Below are 23,292 nucleotides of genomic sequence, written 5' to 3' on the forward strand. Positions count from 1 at the left end.
TATATGACTATAGCCAACGATCATCATATATTCATATGTCTATAAAATTCAACGGTCAACTTCTAAAAATGAGGACAGTTTAGTCGGTCAACCTATTCGGTCACTCGTACCGGTCGGTCAGCGGTCGGTCCTTCGACATAGAATTTTGACCGTGACCGTCCGCCAATTCTTTCGGGCCGGTCGGACACTGACCGTTATGACCATCGGGTGTCCATGGACACTTTTTATCTCGGTCGAACGGGTCGAATAGCGGTCTTCCGGATCTTTTTCCCACCCCTATCTTTGGTGTAACCCTTTGTAAGATCCAGTCTTTGTTAGCCGTGAATTACCGAAATAACCCGACGATCGTAAGCGACTTCTAGCTAAGCATTACGATCCCTAATTGGACCGGACTAGATGATCTTTCAGATAAAGTCATCGTTATCCTAACTAGCAAATTGTACGCATTGCCACCTTGGTCGAAGGACACTCCTTTGGAAGGACATCTCCTTCAGACCGAAGGAATATATCCTTCATAACGAACATATAATGATAACTGAAAAAGGTGGGCATCCAAGTATTATTTTTATAAAGTAAGGGGCTAGGCAGGATGCTAGTCATAAAGTTGGAGCCCATTTGAGAAATAACCCACTAACAATATAATTTACATGTTGTGTACAAGGTTCTAAACCAAAAGAATATGACAATAAAAATAAATTAGCAAAGAAAAAAAAAAAGATAGGAATTCAACTCAAATAGAGGCCTCAACCCCTATAATCTATAATATGACTCTATGAAACAGCAACAACAGTAACCAAAGCTACTACTTATTCAACATCACCTGCCAATTTGTTGAGTTTTGCCGAAAAACAATAAGTTTCAAATTGCAAGCACAGAAATATAGTATATGACTTGAAGGATATATACCGTTGGTGAAGCACTGCATTCTTGGTGTCCTGATAGGAAGTAATACAAGGATCTACTATCCAATCCAGATTCGCAACCCCTTTTTCTTGAAAATTGTACATTATAATTCTTGAAGAACTAGATTCAATTCCCGGGCACCTTTCGCTAGTGAACCACCTCTCCTGCACCAGAACCATTGAGAATGTAGCTGATAAGGTAACCGATATCATAAAATAGTTCCGATTTAATATTTCCGGATAAGCTTCACACGTAGAAGAAGTTGGTCAGACTCTTAAAAGATTTTGGAACATTATCGTCGATACACGAGTAAATCAACGACGCTATCCATTAGATGTTTTTGTCCTATCACTTCGATTTAAAAATGTCATATAAGATACTATTGTCATATACGAAGACTAGAATTATACGTCAGAGACTGAGATTTTATAGTAAGATACACGCTCACTGAATCTATGACACCAAGTCTGGATTCAGAGTCTAGTCAGTCAACCGGATTCCAAGGACTAAGCAGACAGAATATCCATGGAATAATCTGCATTTCATCAGATCATATATATTTATCATTATTGTTGAAGCTTGATCATATTGACTATTAACTAATACTTTATATGCATAAACAATGCATTTTGCAAGCTAAAAACATCAAATCTGTTGATTCTTTCCAATTGTGACTGCATAGCTTAGAACTAATAAGCAAGTCAAGTAGTCAACAGTTGAAGAATAGATGGAATTATCTTATTCGAGAATTATAATTTAAACGGTATAACGTAAGAAAATCGTGCTTACCTTATAACTGAAGGAAGAAGTTGCTTGATTTTCTGCAACTGCACAAAGCATTGATTGCAAATTTCACGCCTGTAGTTGTGTAGGTAAGAGTGAGAAATCCATGTATATAAATCTGAAGCAACCAAACATAAAAGGAACTCAGACAATATACCTCCGATCTGCTTGAAGATCTACACGTACAGATGGAGAAGCTGATATGGTTGACCTAATTACTGGTCCGAATATTGCTACAAACTTCAGTAACATTTCCAGTGAAACATTTGTGTGCCTGTATATGTAAAATTTAGATGCCAAGTCAAATAAACTAGTTATATACTGTACTTGCTTCTTCTGGCGTGGTAGGAACCCTCTACTCAAACTTCTATTATCTACTTAATTTGCTCAAGGCCACATTTTCCCATGACACCTCGACTCGAATTTCAACCTACGCTTTCCGGTCCCAATTCCAAGACTATAACATTGATATTCTCCTTTCTTTCTCTCGTCCATTTATCTATATCCTTTTATTTTCTTTATTTTTACTTCAGAACCCATAACCATATAGGTTTTTCTTTTTGGTACAAATTTCAGTTGTTCCAACGATATGATCAAGACATCATATAGTGACTGCTTTCTTGGATCCAAATAACAAAAAACAATGAGATGGTTATTAGTTCATAGGGCGGTCCACTGTCTTTTTAAATCTTTACCTAAACAAAAACCCACGAGTCATACACTAAACATAGCAATTATACCAAAATATGGTCAAAGACAGAAGGGAGCAGCTTGACAGCAAGACCCACCCGTTGGGCAGGGACAAAAGTCGGCCTTAGTGATCCAACAGTGATGCGTGGAAGGCAGTTGCTCAACGGATAAAAGTTACTCTAAGGATAACAGGTGATCTTTCCCAACAGTTCACATTGAGGTGGTTTTTACAAAATATGTTCACTTGACTAATAGTTAATCGCTAAAACCCCAGAAGTGATGACAAATGTCAGTTCGGCACCTTGTATATCACGGTATAAGCTTTATAACCAACTTAACCTTAAGAACAAACTGGAGCGTACCTGTCTATATCACTATTAAGTAATCCCGTAAACAAGGGAAGCAAGCAAGTGAACAGATCCAGGGTGACAATTTCCGTCTTTTCAAGAAGAACATCAGCAACATCAACTTGCACCTGTTATCAGCAAATAATTAAATATCGGACGGAAAAATATGCAAAATAAAGTAATTGTTCGACAAGAAACTGTTAGAACGATGAAAGAAATAACAAGATAATCAATTGCTGAGAAGAACACGTACACAATGATCAGGCAATTTCCCAACAGCATTAATGCCACCTTTGATGTCATTACGTAGCCAGAAGTGCCGAACAACCTGCAGAAGTTGGTCAGAACTAGTGGTCTTTTCTAAATTAAGAAAAAGATACTATCACACACGAAATTAACTAATATAATTTAGTCAAGTCTCATCATCATGTAAGCCACATTATGGGTGTATTTGTGTGCTCATCTTTAAGCTTGATGAGCAAGTTAAAGAGCTTGCCACATCAATACCTTTTTTCCTTTTTTCCTTTTTGGAACTTTGTCACTTTGAATGAAGTTCAATGAATGAACATATTAAAAGGAAAAAAACTGTACAAGGGAAAAGAGGGTGACTAGGTGACACCTATATCTCACCGTGCATGTAAATTTTGTGTACGATTTGGTAAAGCAAAGGGCATGGCTAACAAAATGTTGCTATTAACAGGAGAAACCAAGAAACATAAATAATATTACATATACTAAAAAAAGATCAGTATATCGTATATAAATAAATGGTTGAGGTTACCTGCAATTTTGTAAGACGGGACCTGAGATCACTTAAGAATACATCATGATTTTGCATTAGAACTTCAATTACATCCTCATCACTTGTACTGGGAGCCTCCGTATCCTTATCAATAAGATCTGATGCCTCTCTTTCTTTGCAAATAAGTTCCGCTGCCTCCTTTTCCTTTTTGATGAGCCGTGACGCCTCCCTTTCTCTCTCAATTAGTTCTGATGCCTCCCTTTCCTTCTTAATGAGTCTTGCTGCCTCCCTTTCTTTTCTAATTAGTCTTGATGCCTCCAAATCTTTCTCGACAAGTTTTGACATCTCTCTTTCTTTCTCGACAAGTTTTAACGTCTCCCTTTCTTTTTCGATGCGTCTTGTTGATTCTCTTCCTTTTTTTATATGACGAGATGCTTCCCTTTCTTTTACAATGTGCTCTGGTATAACCCTCTCTTTTTCGATGGATGTTTCGCTTTCTTTTCCGATACATCCTAACGCCTCCCTTTCTCTTCCCATATGAACTGATACTTCCCTATCTTTTCTGATAAGAGGAGATGCTTCCCTTTCTTTTACAATGTGTTCTGGTATAACCCTCTCTTTTTCGATGGATACAGATGTTTCGCTTTCTTTCCCGATACATCCTAACACCTCCCTTTCTCTTCCCATATGACCTGATACTTCCCTATCTCTTCTGATATGACCTGATGCTTCTCTTTCTCTTGTGATATGACCTGATTCCATGTTTTCAGACAATGGGAGTTGGTCTTCGTGCTCCTAACGAACATCATAAAAGATTTATGAATCAGTTTAATGCAATTATGCAAGGAGATTTGGTAGCGAACTAATTTCGTATCTGTTTGCAAAGGAGATGCAAGTCCTGACAACTAAATAAGTTTGAACAAAGTAAGTTATATAGAAACTGGAAGGTGGCTATCTGAAAAAGGTGAGACAGAAAACTTTAAGAAAGTTTTGGATTGTCATGTAAAAATCTATTGAGACAGTTAATTCCGAGTGGCAGTTTTCGGTTTAGTGTTGTAAGAGAGCGATGGAGAGAGCATACAACGAAAAGGTTGTAATAAGTTCTTAAGTGTTGTACTCTTTACTCCGCGACTATATGTTCTCAATCTCTCCTCAGATGTTCTGATTGCTCTCAAAGAAGGCTAATACAGATAGAAAACATGCTTCATAGAAAGAAACTCCATGAAACAGATGTGAGCCTAAAAAAATCACCATTTTTGGTCAAAATATATACCGAAGACAACCCTTACAATAAACTGAAACATGTATCTACCATACACCCTGGGAAGATAGATAAGAGTTTAGGGTCCAGCGCAATTTACAGATATACCGAGCTACCCTTATATTCCTTAACTACAAATTTAGTAGATTGGCTTTATGAGATTTCAGTTAGATTATGGTTGGTTAGTTAAGAATTGAAATAAAGCAAATTTTGGAATGGTTATTAGAAATAAGACCATAAAGATAGCCTCTAAAATAGTAATTTTACAACCATTTCTAGTAGATAAATTCAGTAGAAGTATTTGTTAGAAAGATTACTTCTATTGGCCTTTAGAAAAACAAAGCAGTCGGACAACTAGAAAATTCTGAGTCAATAATATCAGAAATAGATCTTCTTAAGCTCATCTTGAGTTAATAAAGAGAAACTAGCAATAACTTAGCATACCAATGTAGGAGATAGTGTATTAGTCGCAGGTATCCTATCAGGTACTGCATTGGCTGACAGAGCTTCACTACTAGGACATATTTCTCTTCTCTCCCATCTTTGAACAAGAGACCGTGTTCTTCCTGGTTCAACCTTCAAAACTGAAAAGGCAAGAGCTTCTAACTTTAGTATATGTGTAGTTTTTCACCTTTCCGTCCATCTAATAATGTTTTTCCTACCCTTGAAAGGATAAATAAATAAATACTAAATAAAAAGTTCTGTCCAGCTAATGTGTTATAACTTATAAGAGTGTACAGACCTCCATTAACAAGTTTCGTGGATGTAGTCACCTGGATGCAGTTTTTCTCCTCCACACCTGCAAAAAGAAAGTAAAAGGAAAGAAATAAATATTGAAGTTCCCTAACTCGATAAGAATATGTAAGACTACCAGGAAAAAAGTGATGGGAGCAACACATAACTACCAATAATATGAGTATATGACGAAAATGAAGACGAACTTAACTGTTCTCATGGCTAGAGCTCAAAGGAAGATCCGGTGATGGAACTTTTGCAAAATGTTCTGCCTCTTTCCTGATGTCACTGTTCTCTTCACTGATTTTCGTAGGTTCGTTTATGGTCAGAAACCTAAAATGGAATTTTGGTTCCTCTGGGCAATCTGAATCACTTGCCTTGATGCTAATAGCTTCAGATTCAGCTGCCAACGACAACTTTGTCCCAGATTTTCTATTTGATAGCTTACTCGGTTGACTTTGCTCCTGTATCATCCCATAACTGGTTCTTTCAGTGCTCATAGATTCTCTTCTAGAACTGACTGTACTGCAAGTTTTGCTTCTGGGTACAAAGCCGGGTGGAGTAAAAGGTCTACTTGTTTCACGGAAATTAGCTTTTTCATGCAACTTTGATTCAGGAAGATTCCTTGGGGTTGCTGGATTGGAAGCCCCAAAACTTGATGACCTCTGCAAATAAGTTGGATCATTTCGCATGCCAGGTCTGATTCTTGTGGTATTGGCAGATTCTCTAGAATTGACTGCATTTTCAGCTTTGCTTCTTGAAGCAACGGCAGGCTGGGTAAAAGGTCTAGTTGTTGCATTCTTACTACTCTTCTCGTGTGGTTCTGATTCAGAAACCGTCTTTGGAGTTGATCGATTACAAGATTCAAAAGAATCCGACCTATGAACTGCCTTCGGGGCATTAATTGAGCCAACTCCTTCAGCGGAAAACTTTTTGCTGTCAGACGCTTCAAATAGAGCAACAAATAATAAGAGGGAAAAAGTTACATATGTACAAGGTTGGATATCAGTAAACAACTTAACATAGACACATAAAATGGATCCACCTAGGTGATTCAATCATTTGATTTTTAGAAATTAAAAAAAAAAAAAGACTTATTCTCTCCACTTGAGCTAGACAGCAATGCTTAATGCCATATAGAAGACACGTGTAACCCATCCTGATATGGAGGATGACGTTTATTGACCCACAAGAATCAAACATGTCGACACTTTGTTTCTTCTGCAAGGTTGTCAATGCCAAAAGAGGAAAAGAAATGCAGGAGTCTAAAGTTAGTCAGGCACTCAGGCGGGCCGATGCGAGACAAGTCGGAAGCTCACTATGTTTACATATACAGGTTGTTGCGGTCAATAAAAAATGCGCTAATTTAGTGAGCAAACGCCCAAAGTATGAATAGAACAGAGAGCTTTTGGAAAATAGTCCGTATGTTGACACACTCTATCTTTTTGGGTGATCTCAGTAACTGGATGATGTCAGACAAATCATGCTAGAGGGTCCACATGACGAGCACTTCAACAACAGATAGTATAAAAACATTCTACCAATCAAATAAGATTACTCATGGATTTAACAATACGAATACTTATGATTTCTGTTAGAAAATATTCTGTTATTAGCATTTTCGATTTTGAAGTCGGTTTACCCATCTGGAAGATGTTCTCCTAATAAAGATTAAAAACCGCAGCACCCCATTCCCTATTCTGGTTTGTTTGGGTCCCAAGAGAGTAAATGAAGTAGAGCTTTAATCTCATGTATATCAGCAAGTCAAAGTAACCCCAACACTAGTTCTCACATAACCTGACTTATAAGAACCTTTTCTTTTCGTTTTATTTACTGTTGCCATAAACAATTTTTTATTACAAAATACAAAAATAAATCATATTGTAAGAGTTGTTCATCAAAAGAAGAGACGACTTACTATCCACATATATGTTTCTAATCTCTGTAGTTTCATATCCACAGGGATTGTTTAGCGACTCTGTACTAGGCTTTACGTTGCTCCCAAGTTTCTGCAGAGAATAATTTTCTGAATATTAGATTCTTTTTTACGGTGCCATTGGACTGGAGCCAGTTCTGTGAAGCTCAATAACTAGTAAAGTGGAAATATGAACTGAAGTTATAGAAAACTTAGATGCAGGAAATTACAGGTTGTAATCCTCATCAGCTTCCCTTCCAGAAGATAAGAAAGGCAATAAAAGATTGTGGCATATAAAGGGAAAGCTGAGTTACCGATATATCTGAAACCCACACTTCGACAGAGTTCCGATAATAAGAGCACGCAAGAAGCTTTTCATCCCGAATACTGAGGTCGCCCAATGTAGACCACCCCATATCAACAGCATCATGGCACTTTACGGGCTCCCATGAGAAAATCTAGGGTGTAACGAAGACATACAATATTTGTTTATTTTCTTCATAGCAATAATATCGCAGTAATACATGACGATAGACATCCATACCTTAAGGCAATCATCAAGTCCACAAAACAGGGTTCGCCCATCGGGGTGGAAGGTCATTGAGCGTATCCCAGTTGCCTGCAAAAGAAACAAACAAACCTGTTAAGATAGTACAAATGAAATTTTAAGCGTGTTTAATTTCATTAAATCATGCAGCCACCTCGTCAAATTAGCAGCCTTAGCAGTTAGCACACACAGTATGGCAGCACGCTACTGGCCTAGTATAAAAGGCTGCTTATATTTAGGAGTTTAAGCAGATGCCTAGGTATATTTTTAACGAAATATGTTACTTCGTTTGAGTCTGAACAGAAGGGCAGAAAAGCATGTTCCTACTTCGTGGGCCTACACATTCTACAAGTGTTTTGCCCACCCCTTGGTGAACCTTCAGCAGTGAAATCAGCCCGAAAGATGACTCTTAGTTGATTGACGAGAAAACCGTAGGAGCAATTTTTGTAATACCAAAAGCCCTAAGTGGGAGCTTTTCGTCATCCATCACATGTATTAAGCTATTTGTATGATGAGTAACTAAAAAGACTAAGCTTCAGAATGTCTAGGACTCCGGAACAGTTGTATTAGCTGGAAACTTTGAGGTGGTACTAAGCCTCATCTACGTTGATTTGCTCTTTTCTTTTGAGGTCTTTACCCATAGGTATATTTAATATTATAAGATTTGCTTGGGAAACATATGTATTCATCATCTCTTTTGATGTTCAGACACGCAAGGGTTCACGCGAGCTGGCACCCGTATGTCATATCCAAATGGACCAATTCTACTTAAAATGTATCTATTCTATCTCATTTTGACCTATCAATGGAAAAGATCAGGAGTATATAGCGTAATGCACCAGCAATAGATCACATTTTGGTTTCTTTGCAAAAATGGCCACAAACTAATTCTTGACTGTGTTGACCTCCGTGTACTTTTTAAGTTCAAATTAGCAGTAGTGGTTATAGATATTTAGTACTTGTGTAATTCAATTAGCATTGAGTCATCTGCTATTGTAAATCATTAGTACTTGGCTGGGTCCCATTCTGATAAAAGTTACTATTTTTTTTTTTGAAACTATTTGAACTTAAGTGGTGAGTACTAGGCTACTAGCCAAGTAGTCAACACTTAGCTCGTGAAAAGTTAGCTCATGTAACGCATTTGTTCATTCTCATTAATGTTTCAAAACAGGCAATAAGACTTCATCATAGAAAAAGCATACGCGATTAATCAAGCAAAGTAAAAAAATCAATACATTTCAGAGAAGAAACTCATAAACAACTCACATACCTCGGGTCCAGTAGATCCAATCAGCTCAAAGGTTTCTAGATCCCAAAATTTTACAGTTTTGTCAGCAGACCCAGCAGACCCTGCAAACCAGTTCAGGGGTTACAATTTCCAATGATTAAACGAACGAAATGTTACAAAATAGGCATCAAAACTGAGTTTGGTATGCCTATTGCCATGAAACTTTTAGATTATTCACAGTCCAATGTCAAATCTGCTTAAGTTATGCTTTTATGGTGTCTATTTAAGTGATACAACATGAACCACTTGGTAGTAATTGACATGAATTCAGTAGAAAGAGTTATGAATATCTGTGGTTCACAATGACTGCAAGTCTGCAACGACACACACCCTTTTTGGTCCAACATCATGTGCTGCCAGCTACATATTGATTATTAAAACTGAACTGTGAAGGAAAATACCTATACATACATGAGAGTAACTTGGCCCATGTACTCACAAAATTGATGACATATAAGTGACATACATACAAACTTATAGCACATCTAAGAGGCAGTTTCTAATCATAAGACTTGTACTTTAGAGTGTTACCAATAAGAAATAAGTTGCCAAATTGTTGTACAAGATCCCTTCTGTTATGTAGAAAATGAAAAGTCTTATTTTTGTCGTACTTGGTTGAAGTACATGAGTACATGCCCCTCGTACAAAATTTGGGTCCACTCGGCAATTTAAGTTTTCATACAGTTTGATGACAATGAGGAAAATTAGAAACGGTACGAAGTATGTCAAATAGAAATAGATAGGTTGTGCAAGGGTATAAGACCAGATTTTTGAAGCACAGAGATAGATGTAAACAAGTATTACATGATTTTCACACAAAAGGAAAAGAAATAAACCTGTAGCTAGAAGGAACTCCATCGGGTGAAAATCTATGCAACTAATTTTCCCCACATGGAACTTAAACTCGTGCAAAAGCTTTCCAGCCGTTAGATCCCATATCTGCAAAGATAAAAACACATCGCGGGTGTCGCATTGATCTCAGTGAAAATTACATAAATATAAATATTATAAACATGCTATCCAATTGATACTGGTGGAGCCGATCTCAACTATACCTTAACGACGTTATCCGCTCCACCAGAAACAATCCAACGACCATCCGGAGTGAATTTAATAGTACTAACTCCTTGAGTATGGCCTTTGTACGTATGAAGACATCCTTTTTTTCTGATATCCCATAACTTAAGATTAGCATCAGATGAGCCAGATGCAAAAAACTCCCCGAAAGGATGGAATTCAACAGCTGTGCAATTCAATCTATGTCCGGTTACACTGCGAACAACTACACTTAAACCACAAGAAGAAGGATAATTTAATCAGAATTTGTTAACAAAAACTCCTCTCATAGCTGAAGTCCAGATGACATGTCACATGCAGTAGAGTTATACGATCAGAAAAGAACTAAGAACGTCCCGGGCTGCTAGGTGGCTGAATCGAGTCAGGTAGACCTAATTTGTTGCTTGATAGTTCAAGATTTTTATTTTAAAAATTCCTAGTTAAAAATTAATTAAGAAAATCCTTCACTGCATATATATCACTAGTTCTGGATTTCAAGTCTAAGTGATAACTCACCCGACTAAGGTCATTGACTGTTTAAGCATGGCCTTCATATATCCGGACAGAGATAGAAACGGGTGTAACTATCATAACCAATACTGATTAAAAGCTATGTATAGGTTTACTATAATTAATTTTTGGAAAGGAGCAGACATATGTTATTTATTAATATATCTCACTCACTCTTTCCCTCTTCCAAGTCCCAAAGCTTGATTGTACCAGCAGAAGCTCCAGAAACAACTAAAACCTCTGTTGAATCAAAAGCTATGGATTCAACGGAACTTGTATGACCACACAGGCTCTGCATATTCAGGAGAAAGGTTAGTGGATTTTCAAAATTTGAATGAATATATTTAGAAAAATGATATATAACCGCAGGTAGTGATGCCAAGACAGAAAAATTGGAAAAATATAAATAGCCCGAAAGAAATGGCCACAATGTTTTGGCTTCACAAAAAAAGATTGCTAAAATTGCCTCTTAGACTACAGTAAAACCCAAGAAAGACTGTTTATTTGTTACTCTAGATAAGTTTAATTTTTAGAATTTCCCACATTGGGTCTTAGAAAAAGATTGCAAAACGGGAAAGACCCCACCATCTATGAAGAGACTTATTAATCTATTCTCTCGGTAGAGATTAGAGTCTCAGAATTTTAGAATATAAGATATTGAAGAGAGTTCAAGGTGAGTTTTTTATGGAAAACTTGAATTATTACTAAAGCAGTTTTAGTGAATGATTGATTCTATTCTAGGTTGAAAATGGAAGGTGTTATTACGTAAGGAACTCCGTATAAGTTTGCATGTACGCGTTCACATCACTATCTCATCTCTTCTACTCCAATGAAAGAGTACCCTTGAACCATGGTGATCGCTGCGTTTTCTCCCACTCTTCGCAATTGTTGCTTTTTTTCCTCAGGCTCCATAGTCCATATGATAGCATGTGGGCCTTTTCTATAAAGGCTTTCTGGAATTCCGTAATCTAATTACTTCAATGCTTCCCATTGATATAAGATGACTTCTACTGAAGATAGTGGAATATTTCATATATAAGCCAGATATGAATCTTTTCTAAGACAACTACTATATTATCTATCATGTACACCGAAATAATTCAATTCCCGTAAAAAATTAAAATATTTAACATTTAAACCAGTTTACTATAAACTCTTTACTCATATAATTATAACCTTTTAGATCTTTTCAAACAAAAGAAAGAATATTAGCTTGGGTAGATTGAGGCTAAAGAATTCAATAAGTCGAACTTAGAGTATTGGTGACTGAAGTAACCAAAAGACATGACGTGAAATCCTAACACTAGGTGAAATGGAATAGAGTTCCTGGAATCACTGTAGATTAACTGCCTGTCATCTCACAAATCACATGTTATGAGGGTGTTGGCTTGGAGATCAGTTTATTTCCATGGCGGCACTCTTCTTTCCTCGTAATCTTTTTTTGGTTAGGTGGCTTTGATTGTGGTCCAATCTCTCTCTCTCTCTCTTGTGTTATAGCTTTCTTTTAATAAATTCATTCGCCGTTCCAAAAAAAGATCGTAATAATTACTCAAAGATCCATGTTATTAGCTTAATCGAGCTATAAAGAAGGAAATCAAATTATACTGGACGGTGAACGCTACAATGGAAGCTCTTTAAATAAACTAGTAATGCAACTATGGGCAAATGAGAGCATGTATAACACGAAAGTGGTCAGCTTCCTCTAGAGGAGCAAAATAGGCATCTCCAATGCAAACGTAATCAAATATTTTTGCCACGTGACACAAAACCATTTACTGAAAGGATTCTAATACGTTATCCAGCCTGAAATCATGGAAATTAGATTTATTACTTAAAAACTTATACATAGTATTTACTAGATAGGAGGACACCACGTCTTCTCCGTAAGTTATGAGTTCTAGAGGATCCACAAAGTGGGTGTCTACCCTTTTCTATATCATATCAGTTGGCGAAGACATTTGGATTGGAGATCGTTATTTTGGTTTTGATATGCACCCTTCCTATGTGACTTAGTACACATAGCCTGAGAAGAGTTGCAGTGGAGAAGCTCTAAGTGCTGAAAATCATTCTTTCTCTCACGGATACAGTACTACATCATTCTTAAAAGTTAAAACACATTAAACTTCTATGTTCAGACAGTATTATCGATTATGAGTTTCGAAGGGTCAGCATTTAGAACAAAAGAATGATTGAGAAAATATGGTTTACCTCAATAATGGACAAAATTCAAACAGACAAGTCTAATATAACAAAAGAAATCATCAGTATAGAAACAAAGGTTTAGGTTCAAATTTCAAACTAACCAGCAAGGAACTTGATTTTCCAATTGTCCATAGATTAACCTTGTGATCTTCTCCACCAGTTATAAAAAGACTACCAGTTTTCTTCCCAATGCTTAAACAGTTAACATCCGATGAATGAGCTACAAATTCCTCTATTAAAATATATTAAGCAAACTCAATTCGTTCAAATAAATCAAAACTAGCTCACTAAACAAACTTACAGCTAAAAATTCTAAAAAACAAAAATTTTAAAAATTAAAGAAAACCCTAGATAAAACTTTTACAAAATTTGAAGCTTATTAAAAGTTCAAAACCAAAATCAATTAAATTAAAACAAAAGGATACGCAATTTATATGCTTGATTTTCCATTTTAGAGTGAATTGCGAAATGCTTCAACAGCTGTTCATCAAATGTTGGAAGCAAAACAAGATCGGAGGTAAAATTGATAGTAAGCCGGAGTATAGAGGTCCGATTACCTGAAACAAACACAATTACGTGTTAAAGAGTGAAGAATGAGTATAATTAATGAAGAGTTTTTCTTCAGCCGAAAAGAAGAATCTGATTAAGTGTGAAGAAACTGGTAAGAACTTACAGAGAGATTCGCGGCTTTTAGAGAGAGAAAATAGTTTTTTTTAGAGAGAGAGAGAGAGAAGTTTTAACCTTTACTTTTAGGATAGGTAAAGTAAAAGGACGCAAAGAGTGAGAGAGGTTCACTGGAAATCGACAATAGACAGAGAGAGAGAGAGGGCTTCTTCTCTATTGCTGGTAAATTTTATTTGGACGAAAATGCCCATCAATACAAAAACAAAAGCTGACACTTTACGACACTTCACCGACCAAACTCTCACTCCAGACTCCAGAGACGACAATAAAATAATTAAAAAAAACGTTATTCATTGAACGAGAAAATAACGTTTCGTGAACGTTAAGATGCTTTTGTAACGGGTTTACCGATATAAGATAAATATTTTATTGTATTCGTAATGTATTTCGAAGGCCAATGTTTTGGGGAAAGCAGAAAAGTTTCCGGGTGATCATGGAAAACTAAAAAAATTCAAACCAAAAGCACCTTACAAGGGCGGGGCAGATGTTGGTGGCGACGGCCGGCGACTTCATCATCTTCTCTCTTTCCTCTCTCTTTTTCCTCTCTCGCTCCTTTTCTCTCTTCTCTCTCGTCATATCCTCTCCTTCTCTCTAAGTTCCGGCGAAGGGAATTGTTCCTTTGCCGGAACCTTTCGTTCTAAAATCCAGACGAGTTTTGCCTGGATTTACAATTCAGATTTGCGAAGCTCGACGTTTCGTCTAGTAGAACCAGGCCAGTCTCGTCTGATTTTCCAGACGAGGGGGATTTCCCCCTTCGCCGGAACCATAGAAGAGTAGAAAGAGAGAGAGGATAAGAAAGGAAAGACAAAGGAGAAGAGTTAATGGTCGTCGGAGTTAACTTTGGTGGTGTCGTCGGGGTTTAGGCTCGCCAGAAATTGTGGTGGTGGGAGGGGAAGATAGAGGAAGAAGAAAATAAACAACTTTAAAGGTGATAGTGTTTGGAGGAAACAAACAAGAAAAATTCCTCCCAAAACTTTCTGCCCCGAAATTTTTTTTACTTCCCCAAAAGATTTGAGTAGAATTAAAAATGAAAGAGTTATTATAATAAACAATGATAAACATAAATAATAGGTAAAAGAAGTAGGATTAAATTTGGAAATAATGGAAATTTAAAACGAAAAGGACTGGTTGCTAACTACTAGTCATTTTTTAAGCCAAAATGTCTGCCCTGGCAGGAGGTGTCACCGATTTAGTATATTTTTCAAATTCGAATTACTGAGTTTCCTACTATATAAACTAGGTTACCAATACAAAATTAAGTTATGAGAACATATTCTCCCGTTTTGGTAACATCCTCCGTCTTAACTCTTTGGAGAACACTTTTCTTACCGTAATGGTAAATTTTTCTGATACACAACTCAAACATGAAATTGAACAAAAATTTCAATTTTTAAATTTTTAAATTATAGAGTCAAGTTAAATTTTGTTTGGTTAAAAATCTAAAACTCGTATTTTGTTTAATTAAAACCCCAATATCTTGTGCGACTTTTTCACTAGTTGTTGCAAACTATTGTAAAGTTGTTACGAAGCTAGTGCAAACTCTTGCAAATTTGTTACAAATATTTTGCAAGAAGTGTAAATTACGAAAATACCTAAGAAGTTCAAAACTAAAAAGAATCAGATGATCCTTTTTCACCAGAACAAAAATTTTATGTGGAGTTTTAGCTAAATTCCCGGCTCAAATTATAAGTTTGGGTTAATTTCAATTTGGTTTTGAATTTGGGTTGGTTTCAACTTGAAACAAATGGGAAATTTTGACCTACATATTTGTCCAGCATTCTAATTAGGCACCAAACATTTTTGTCCAACATTCTAATTAGGCACCAAACATTGTGATTTCATTAGTCAAATTAAACCGTCAATAATTTCTTTTTTTCGCCTTTCATTTAAAAGTAATTAATCTCTTTATTTTATTCTGAAACCATCAGCGACCCGGCCACCACCTCTCAGAACCCGACCACCACAACCATCAAATTCTCTTCTATACTTCTCCCTCTTTCTCAATCAATTGAAACCCTAGCATTTCAATCGATTAAAACGCCTTGAAACCATAGTGTTTTAGTCGAGAGCTAGAAGTTGATAGTTGTGGAAGAGGAAGAAAGAAAATTAATTTTTTTGTGATACCATTTTTCAGCGACACAACTAGTTTCAAGGAGAAAAAAAATAGAGAGATCAGTTACTTTAAAGTCAAGAGCCAAGAAGGAAAGAAATGATTGACGGTCAAATTTGACTGACGCAATATTGATTTTGGGGGTCAAATCAGAACCCTAAACAAATATGGGAGTCAACACAAATTGGGGTCAAATAATTAGCCCTATAAATTTTTGTTAACCATAAGAAAGTACATCAGCTACATTATTTTCTTCCTTGTCATTATTAGCTGTTATATGACTACTTTTTCAAACTTTACTATTGAGACACAATAAAGATCATTAGAGAGAGAAAAAGAAAGAACAAGAAAAAATACTCCAGACAAAAATAAAGATATGATTAGAGAGGAAGAATGAAGAAGAAAAAAAAAATCAACATCATAAGCTGTTTCAGATTCTAAGCTGTTTAAAGAGGAAACCCTAATGGAAGCATTGTACAATTACACACAAAAGGAACTACCCATGTATAAAAATTAATCACAAATACTAACAAAATAATCAAGCTACCCTCAACTCTATTAGCTGAGTCAAGAGCTAAAAGATTAGATAGAGCCTTCTCATATAAGGAATTTTCAGATTAGGAGTCTTCGATATGGACACTTATCAGAGTGATCTCTCCTAGCAGACCTAAACATTTGATATGTTTCGCCATTTTCAAGCTGTCATAGATGGTTCGAAACGTAAAAATTTAGCTTCCGCTTAACCTCTTGTTTAGAGGTTCTCTCTGTATCAGGTTTACAAGATTTTCGACGATTTCAGACATGGGCGGACGGAACTCCGGCTCTGACTGCAAAATATACACAATGGTTATAATTATATCCATATACATGTATGTTCAAAAATGATTGTTGAGCCTAGCTTCCTGTGATATGACACCTGAGACACTAGGCTGCTTGTTAAGTTTGTGGTATTCCACTCAATACCAATTGGCAGTGAGTGGAGAAAACCTAGATATTATATTCTTGGTTACTATAGTATCATTTTCCGTTCTCACATGTCCCTCATATGTGGAGCTTTTTGAGCCTAACATGTTATCTTTTATGACGTGGAGCATGTGTGGCTACTGAGGCCTATCACGTATTTGTCTAGTTCTGATACCACATTAAGTTTGTTGTCTTCAAACTCAAAACTAATTGGCAATGATTGGAGAGGACCTAAGATACTATATACTTGGTTAGTAAGAGTATCCTATTCCCATGTGGGACTATTCTCACACTGCCGAGTCAGGCACACTACACCCAGCCCCAACTACTTAGATCTAGGTTCATGCATTCGATCAATGCTTTACCATGTTGCAAAACAAGATGTTTGGCTCTTGGCACAAAAGGCTGCTGAAACTATATGAATGTTAAAGAAATATAAAGCAAAGAGATATACTCACCTGAACACATAGAGATATAATATCGGCAAAACGGGACAAAGATTTAGCAGGAAAGAGTCCATTAAGAGATGGATCAACCATTCCTGAAAGTGCATCGAAATCGTGAAGCTGTCGGATAGCCCATCTCACCAAGAATTGTTCCCCTCGAGGCCGTGACCTAAACATAAATTTCGAGAAGGAAGTATATTTAGAAGGAGATATATTATTCACTGGACCAAATTTTATGAATGGATTGGTGTGATTACCTGTCGTATGACTTTCGCCCTGTGAGGAGTTCTAACATTACGACTCCAAAACTGTAAACGTCGCTCTGCCAGGTATAAGTTCCCATTTCAAATTCAGGAGCATTATAACCATAGCCTGATAGTTGTTCTGGTAACTGGAAAGGGTAAAACAGTATCAGAAATCAGAAGCCAGAAAAGAAACATATGCTCGGGCTTGAACTTGACTGACCATGGGTTCCTCCGGAACTAAGACTGGAAGTCGGATTCAGCAACCAACAGTCAGTCAATTCTGCCCACACCTACGCATCCAAGTTCCATCCCCACGGAAGACAAATCAATGTCACTTCACCCTAACTGGTATGGAAAATTGCAGAATTTTTGAAGATTTTAGGATATCAATTTACCTGACTTGCAGAACCAGATGATACGAGTGGAGCTAAACCACAATCAGAGACACGAACGGTGAGATCGTCGTCAAGTAGAACATTGGCAGATTTGAAATCACGGTGAATAACAGGTGGTTGGCAGACCTCATGGAGATACCTTCACCCAAAAAGAAAACAAGATGAGCACTTCAAAAAAAATTTGGTTTTATCAAGAAAACGCCATGTTTTGAGACGGATAGAAGAGATTCCTTGTTGCTTGTTCGCACACATAACCTGATCACCAAAGTTATTTGGACCATTCTTTATGTAATCTTAATATGTCCAATATCCAATATTAGATAAATTTCAAGTGATTAGAATAATTCTGAACATCCGAGTTCACATTTTTCATGTTTTTCTTTATCAGTAAATAATACTCCTATAATGGTTGGGTTTTCTGAAAAGGTATCCTTAAATTGGAATCACCAACGGCTACCTAAGCACAGTTACAAAAGAGTCGACGTGTCTTATTACAACATCGATCCTGGTACAAAAATATATCCGCATTCTATTAGAATAACCATGAAAAAAATCAGGGAAACCAAACTCTGAAGGTTATTTATGTCTAGGAAACAAGATGTACTTACTCTAGTGCTCTTGCAGCACCAAGGGATATTCTAACACGGGCATTCCAGGATAGTGTCTTGTTGAGTTCACTGTCAGAGTGAAGTGCATCATAAAGCGACCCATTACTACAGTAGTCGTAAATAAGGAGTCGCTGCCCATGCTCCGCACAGTAACCCACGAGCTCAGCCACATTAGCATGTCGAAGTTTATAAACACTTGACACCAGATCGGAGAACATCCCATCATTCTCCACTACAGAAGCCACATTGTTCAGTTTCTTGACAGCCAATACCTAAACAAACATCCAGAAGCGAAGGAGTCAGGACTCAAATCAAGCTGGTAGATTGAAGCCCCATTATATCACTTAAACTACAAACCTTTCCATCAGGAAGCTCTGCTCTATAAACACTGCCTATCATGCCTTCGCCAACAAAATTTTCTTGAGAAAAGCTGTTTGTGTATTGCTGAAGAGATGCAATAGTGAAAGACCTCACAGAAATAGGAAGATTTAGAGTCGTAGCAATAGGAGGCCTGCTGGTTACTTCAGTTGGTACAATCGGCTGTACACTAACTTTCTCCACGACAAGAGGATGAGGAAGGCTTAAATCCATGTTTATCTCATGCTCGTCTTTTTTCCTTGTAATGGTGCTCATTTTATTCCTATCTTGCTCCTGTTTGTCGTTTTGTTTTGCAATTGCAGCGGTTGTTCCTATATTTATCCCATATTCATTCTTTGGTCTCGCAACTGCCTCTGTTGGAACTGTGACAGATACTCAATAATCAAAAGTAAAGCCAAGAAGAATACTTTGTGAAAAAAAAATAGCATAAATCTAAATCAAACAACGGTGCACCTTAAGAATAATGTACCTTTAGCTGCTTCATTTCGTCCATCCAAATATTCCCTCGCTTTAGGCTTCTCCTTTGAGCCTTTAGGTGATGCGGGCCATTTGGATATTCCATTAGCATGTTTCTTCCGTTTGCAACAACTTGTCATAAAAACTGCAAGTACTAATGCAATTACTACTAAAAACGCTGCAATCGCAATCCAAATGACCTTTTTACTTGTCAATAGGTTCTTCGTTTTTGCTGAATCTGATTGAACTGATGTGGCAGGCCGATTTGCTGTGTCTCTAGGTGGTACAGAAGGTGGTGGTCTAGAAAGAGATGGTGGAGGAGGAAGGATTGAGGGTGATGGAGCAACAGTAGTGTTGAACGGATTTCCATCTTTTCTGCACAAAATATACAAGCATCCGACAATTACTGGAGGAATATAAGACAGTAAAATCATCAATGACATGATAGGAGCACCTATTAGACCTCTCATTACAGTTTACAGGAGAAATATTAATTGATGTCTTCAAACTCTTGAAGGATAAGTCGAAAATTTTCTCTATTAACTCACAAGAAAGTAGGAATAGTCAGCAACTTAACAGGTATAGGTCCAGAGAACAAGTTATTCGCCACGTTCCTGTTTGACAAAACGTAATGAAGCAAGGAAAGGAGAATATCAGGTCCAAGTCATGAAACAAAGAACTGAGCTAAGAAGTTCCATATTAGATATATCAAATGTTAATTATTCATTAGAACTAAAAAAAAACGAAGTGAAACCCGAGATTACAGTTCTGTCAGAAGGGGAAGATCTTGTAGAATGTCGAGAGTCCCAGTGAGCTGATTGCTTTGCAAGTGCCTGCCAATATGAGAAAGTTGGATAAGTTCATACAGAGTGGGTCAAGAATAATGGTTTCATGATAATAAGCTAAAACTACTCACAAGGAGGTCAATGCAGATAAGTTTCCTAAAGAGGGAGGAAGTTGCCCACTCAAGTTGTTACTTGATAAATCTCTGCATTCACAAGGAAACGATACATACATCAATTCCGGAAACCCATATGAAAGTATGAAACAACCACGGAAACAAATTTTTAGCAAAATGGAAACGTACAAATTTATCAGACTTGTGAGGCTCTGAAATGTGTCAGGAAGTACTCCACTTAAAAGATTGTTGTTGAGTGACCTGAGAAACATAAACCTTCAAACTTTAGAAAACAAACGATAAATTTGATAAGATTACAACTACAGAGAAAATTGACGCAAAAAGTTACATGTCGGTTAATTGCCCTAATGATGATATTGAACTAGGGATGCTTCCCACGAACTGGTTAGCTGAAAGAAACCTGCCATGGGTGACCAAACCATATGTTCCGTTAATGTGTTGTACTCAAGAGCGATCAAGAATCACATTTCCAATCTTAGTATAAAAAAACATAGGGTAGTTGAAATGAACTTGCTATAGGAAACTCTAGGGAATGTTCAAGATACAAACATACAGGTTCCTTAGCGTGAGGGGAAGATTTATTGGAATACCACCACCAATGTGATTGTTGCTCAGATTTCTGTCGCGTAAAAACAAAACAAAACTTCAATGAACAGTAAAAGCAATATTTGAAAGAAAATAAAAATTGGAATAATAGTTACATTGTCATAATTGAAGAAAAGTACTCTAAGTTATCCCCCAATACTCCTCCCAAATTCGCACCATTGAGGATACTATCAAGCGTGAAAACAAAAGAATCAGAGCTAGAAAAACAAATGCACCCAATAAAGAACACCAATCATTATAAGGAATTCGGTTTTAGAACAATCGACTCACATTCCAGTTATATTCGAGTTGACACATTCAACACCTTGCCAGGCTTCTAAACACGGGTCTCCTCCATTTGGAATCCAACCGGGAAGTGGAGGGTAACCCAAAGAAGCATACAAGCTATTTATCGCAAATACTGCCCAAACAAAGATGATTTCAACTACCGAGACAAATAAACATATAGCTTAACAGAACCCATAATTAGAATTCAAGAGATACCGAAATCAACTAAAAAGGGTTTATACTTGTTTACGAAAATCTTACAAAAACTTAACGATAGAAAGAATTTATGTCTTACCGTCCCGTGGATCAGTATACCCATAAGATAATGATATGGAAGAAGTAATCACCATAAAACCCATGAATACTCTTGCATAGATCTCCCAGTTGAAGTAACCCATGGATTATGTTATTGCCCAACTTAATTCTCCAAATAATCAAACTATAATAGATTATGGGAGGTAGCAATAAAACCTAACCAGTTAATCAGAAAACAAAAACCCATTAGATCTTAATTGCAACAGAGTAATTCAAGACTTTCTTTATCTAATTAAGATCAAACAAATTAAAACTGAAAAGGGTATAGCAGAGTAATTCAAGAACATTTAAAAGCAAATTACTTGAAGAAGAAACCATAACTCTTTAAATTTAGTAACTACTATTACAAGTAAAGATAGCGAGCAAATTTTGAAGAACTTACTGAATCTGAAAGTATTTGGTTCAAAGTTTTGAGGGAAGTAAGAGAAAAAATGAAAGAGATTTGGGAAGTTGGAACCCTAACCTAAAAAAGCTTCAGCCTTCCTGGAGAAAGAGAGAGAGAGGGGGGCGGAAAAGGAACTGGGGGAGAAAAGGGGTTACTGCACGGAAAGTAAGTTTTAAGCTCCCTTCTTCACTCCCCACTGACAAATCAAACACTAGAAGAAAAAACTAGAGAGAGAGAAAGAGAAAGAGAGATGACAGCGAAAATGAAGCTGAAGGCTAATGATGTTGTCAAGGGAAAGCCGCCATATTGTTTAACGGCTGGCACGTGGTAACTAACTCTCTAATTGCCTCTAAAAAAACATAATAATTGTCACACGTTCCAAATTAGATAGAAATGAAAGCCCATTACAATGTTACGTATAGGCTATAGTACTATACAAATAACACATGGATTTTTTTTTTTTTGGGTTGAACTGACCTATAACGTAGGTAGTTTGAGTATCCATTTACATTACCTGAGTATATAATATGTTTGAAGGTATAATCCTTTCTATACATAATATGAGTGTCCAAATCAGTACGTATTTTATTATGTTAGTATGTAGTACACAGAGAATATACATTTTCGATGTGATAATATTGTGTTACAATACATTTTGAACTAATTTTCTAGACTAATATTTTTATGATGTATAGAAAATCTGTAAAACGAAAGTAGAGTGTCTGATAAAATACACACACATTTGATCTATTTCCTTCGTTTTTTGGTTTGTCAACTTCTCGAAGCTGTCAACCTATACATTCTCAAAAAAAGTATACAAAAAATCATTATCTGTTATAGGATGGTGCGGACCAACCTTCCGCGCTGTTAGTGATGCGGTTCGCCTTGATACACCTGAGTCTCACGGGTTTAGGTCTCACTAGGGAAGGGTGTTTAACCTCTTAATAGGAACATCACACTCCATCTCACCACCAATACAGAATTAACTTACAATATTCTAACGAAAAAAAAGAGACCAAAATGAGAGTGACTCTAGAATTACCCTTTATATAAGCATATTTATGTTGTAGCCATAAGACATTTGGCCCGGCTTGGCTCGACTTGTCTCCATTCTGTCCATGTGAAGGCTGAAGGCATATAAAGAAACTATTTAACGAACACATCAAAAGCTACTTTCTTTGCGATGGGATTCAAATTTTCTCTCTTTTTAGTAATTTTATTTGAATAAAAAATGTCTGGAAGTTCAGATGTCGTTATCTCCTCCTTCTATCCACTAAAACATGTCGTTTAATCACGGAATCTCATTCTCATTATAAAATTTGGAACTTCTAGTTAAATACCCATAATGTCCCTGAGTGTGACAAGACCTTAGACAAGATTTCCAAGCCATTTCTCTCCAATAATGCACTACCAAAACAACACTATTTGTCATGGATATAAAAAGGTATTTAAGTAATTGTCATTTTTTTTGTTAAGGAATTTAAGTAATAGTCATAGTAAGATATCTCAAAATTCGTTAGATTAAAATAACGGAGT

The 23,292-nt window shown here is 36.6% G+C and overlaps 2 protein-coding genes across 9 annotated transcripts; both read right to left on the reverse strand.

Annotated features, from left to right (window-relative positions):
* Nucleotides 1–614: 614 nt before the first annotated feature.
* Nucleotides 615–13,924, reverse strand: LOC147550696 (katanin p80 WD40 repeat-containing subunit B1 homolog KTN80.3-like). 4 transcript variants are annotated; one of them, XM_086667856.1, is made up of 19 exons: nt 13,653–13,924; nt 13,405–13,536; nt 13,081–13,211; nt 10,952–11,069; nt 10,267–10,493; nt 10,048–10,150; nt 9,194–9,273; nt 7,921–7,995; nt 7,691–7,834; nt 7,380–7,470; nt 5,673–6,407; nt 5,469–5,525; nt 5,171–5,310; nt 3,505–4,260; nt 2,977–3,051; nt 2,739–2,851; nt 1,844–1,960; nt 1,693–1,761; nt 615–1,067 (listed from the first exon to the last, which is right to left on the reverse strand). In XM_086667856.1, exons 2-19 carry the CDS (start codon nt 13,427–13,429, stop codon nt 1,007–1,009), a joined length of 3,117 nt encoding a protein of 1,038 aa, XP_086523982.1. In that variant the 5' UTR covers nt 13,430–13,536; nt 13,653–13,924; the 3' UTR covers nt 615–1,006. The 4 variants fall into 4 exon arrangements, with proteins under 4 accessions (XP_086523982.1, XP_086523983.1, XP_086523984.1 ...); XM_086667857.1 differs by having other exon boundaries at nt 5,673–6,377; nt 13,653–13,904; XM_086667858.1 differs by having other exon boundaries at nt 10,267–10,498; nt 13,653–13,788.
* Nucleotides 13,925–16,127: 2,203 nt separating this feature from the next.
* Nucleotides 16,128–22,204, reverse strand: LOC147550697 (protein STRUBBELIG-RECEPTOR FAMILY 3-like). 5 transcript variants are annotated; one of them, XM_086670628.1, is made up of 17 exons: nt 21,835–22,204; nt 21,352–21,527; nt 21,060–21,189; nt 20,885–20,956; nt 20,737–20,802; nt 20,512–20,583; nt 20,352–20,423; nt 20,181–20,252; nt 20,029–20,097; nt 19,813–19,878; nt 19,278–19,639; nt 18,788–19,170; nt 18,431–18,702; nt 17,823–17,961; nt 17,440–17,573; nt 17,195–17,351; nt 16,128–16,600 (listed from the first exon to the last, which is right to left on the reverse strand). In XM_086670628.1, the coding sequence occupies exons 2-17, from the start codon at nt 21,452–21,454 to the stop codon at nt 16,502–16,504; spliced, it is 2,268 nt and encodes a 755-aa protein (XP_086526754.1). In that variant the 5' UTR covers nt 21,455–21,527; nt 21,835–22,204; the 3' UTR covers nt 16,128–16,501. The 5 variants fall into 5 exon arrangements, with proteins under 5 accessions (XP_086526754.1, XP_086526755.1, XP_086526758.1 ...); XM_086670629.1 differs by having other exon boundaries at nt 21,754–22,141; XM_086670632.1 differs by having other exon boundaries at nt 20,909–20,956; nt 21,835–22,041.
* Between the last annotated feature and the right edge of the window lie 1,088 nt (nt 22,205–23,292).

Source organism: Eschscholzia californica, unplaced genomic scaffold, assembly GCF_041429995.1.
Source record: "Eschscholzia californica isolate CP2 unplaced genomic scaffold, dmEscCali1.0.p SCAF_3, whole genome shotgun sequence".
Lineage (NCBI taxonomy): Eukaryota > Viridiplantae > Streptophyta > Magnoliopsida > Ranunculales > Papaveraceae > Eschscholzia > Eschscholzia californica.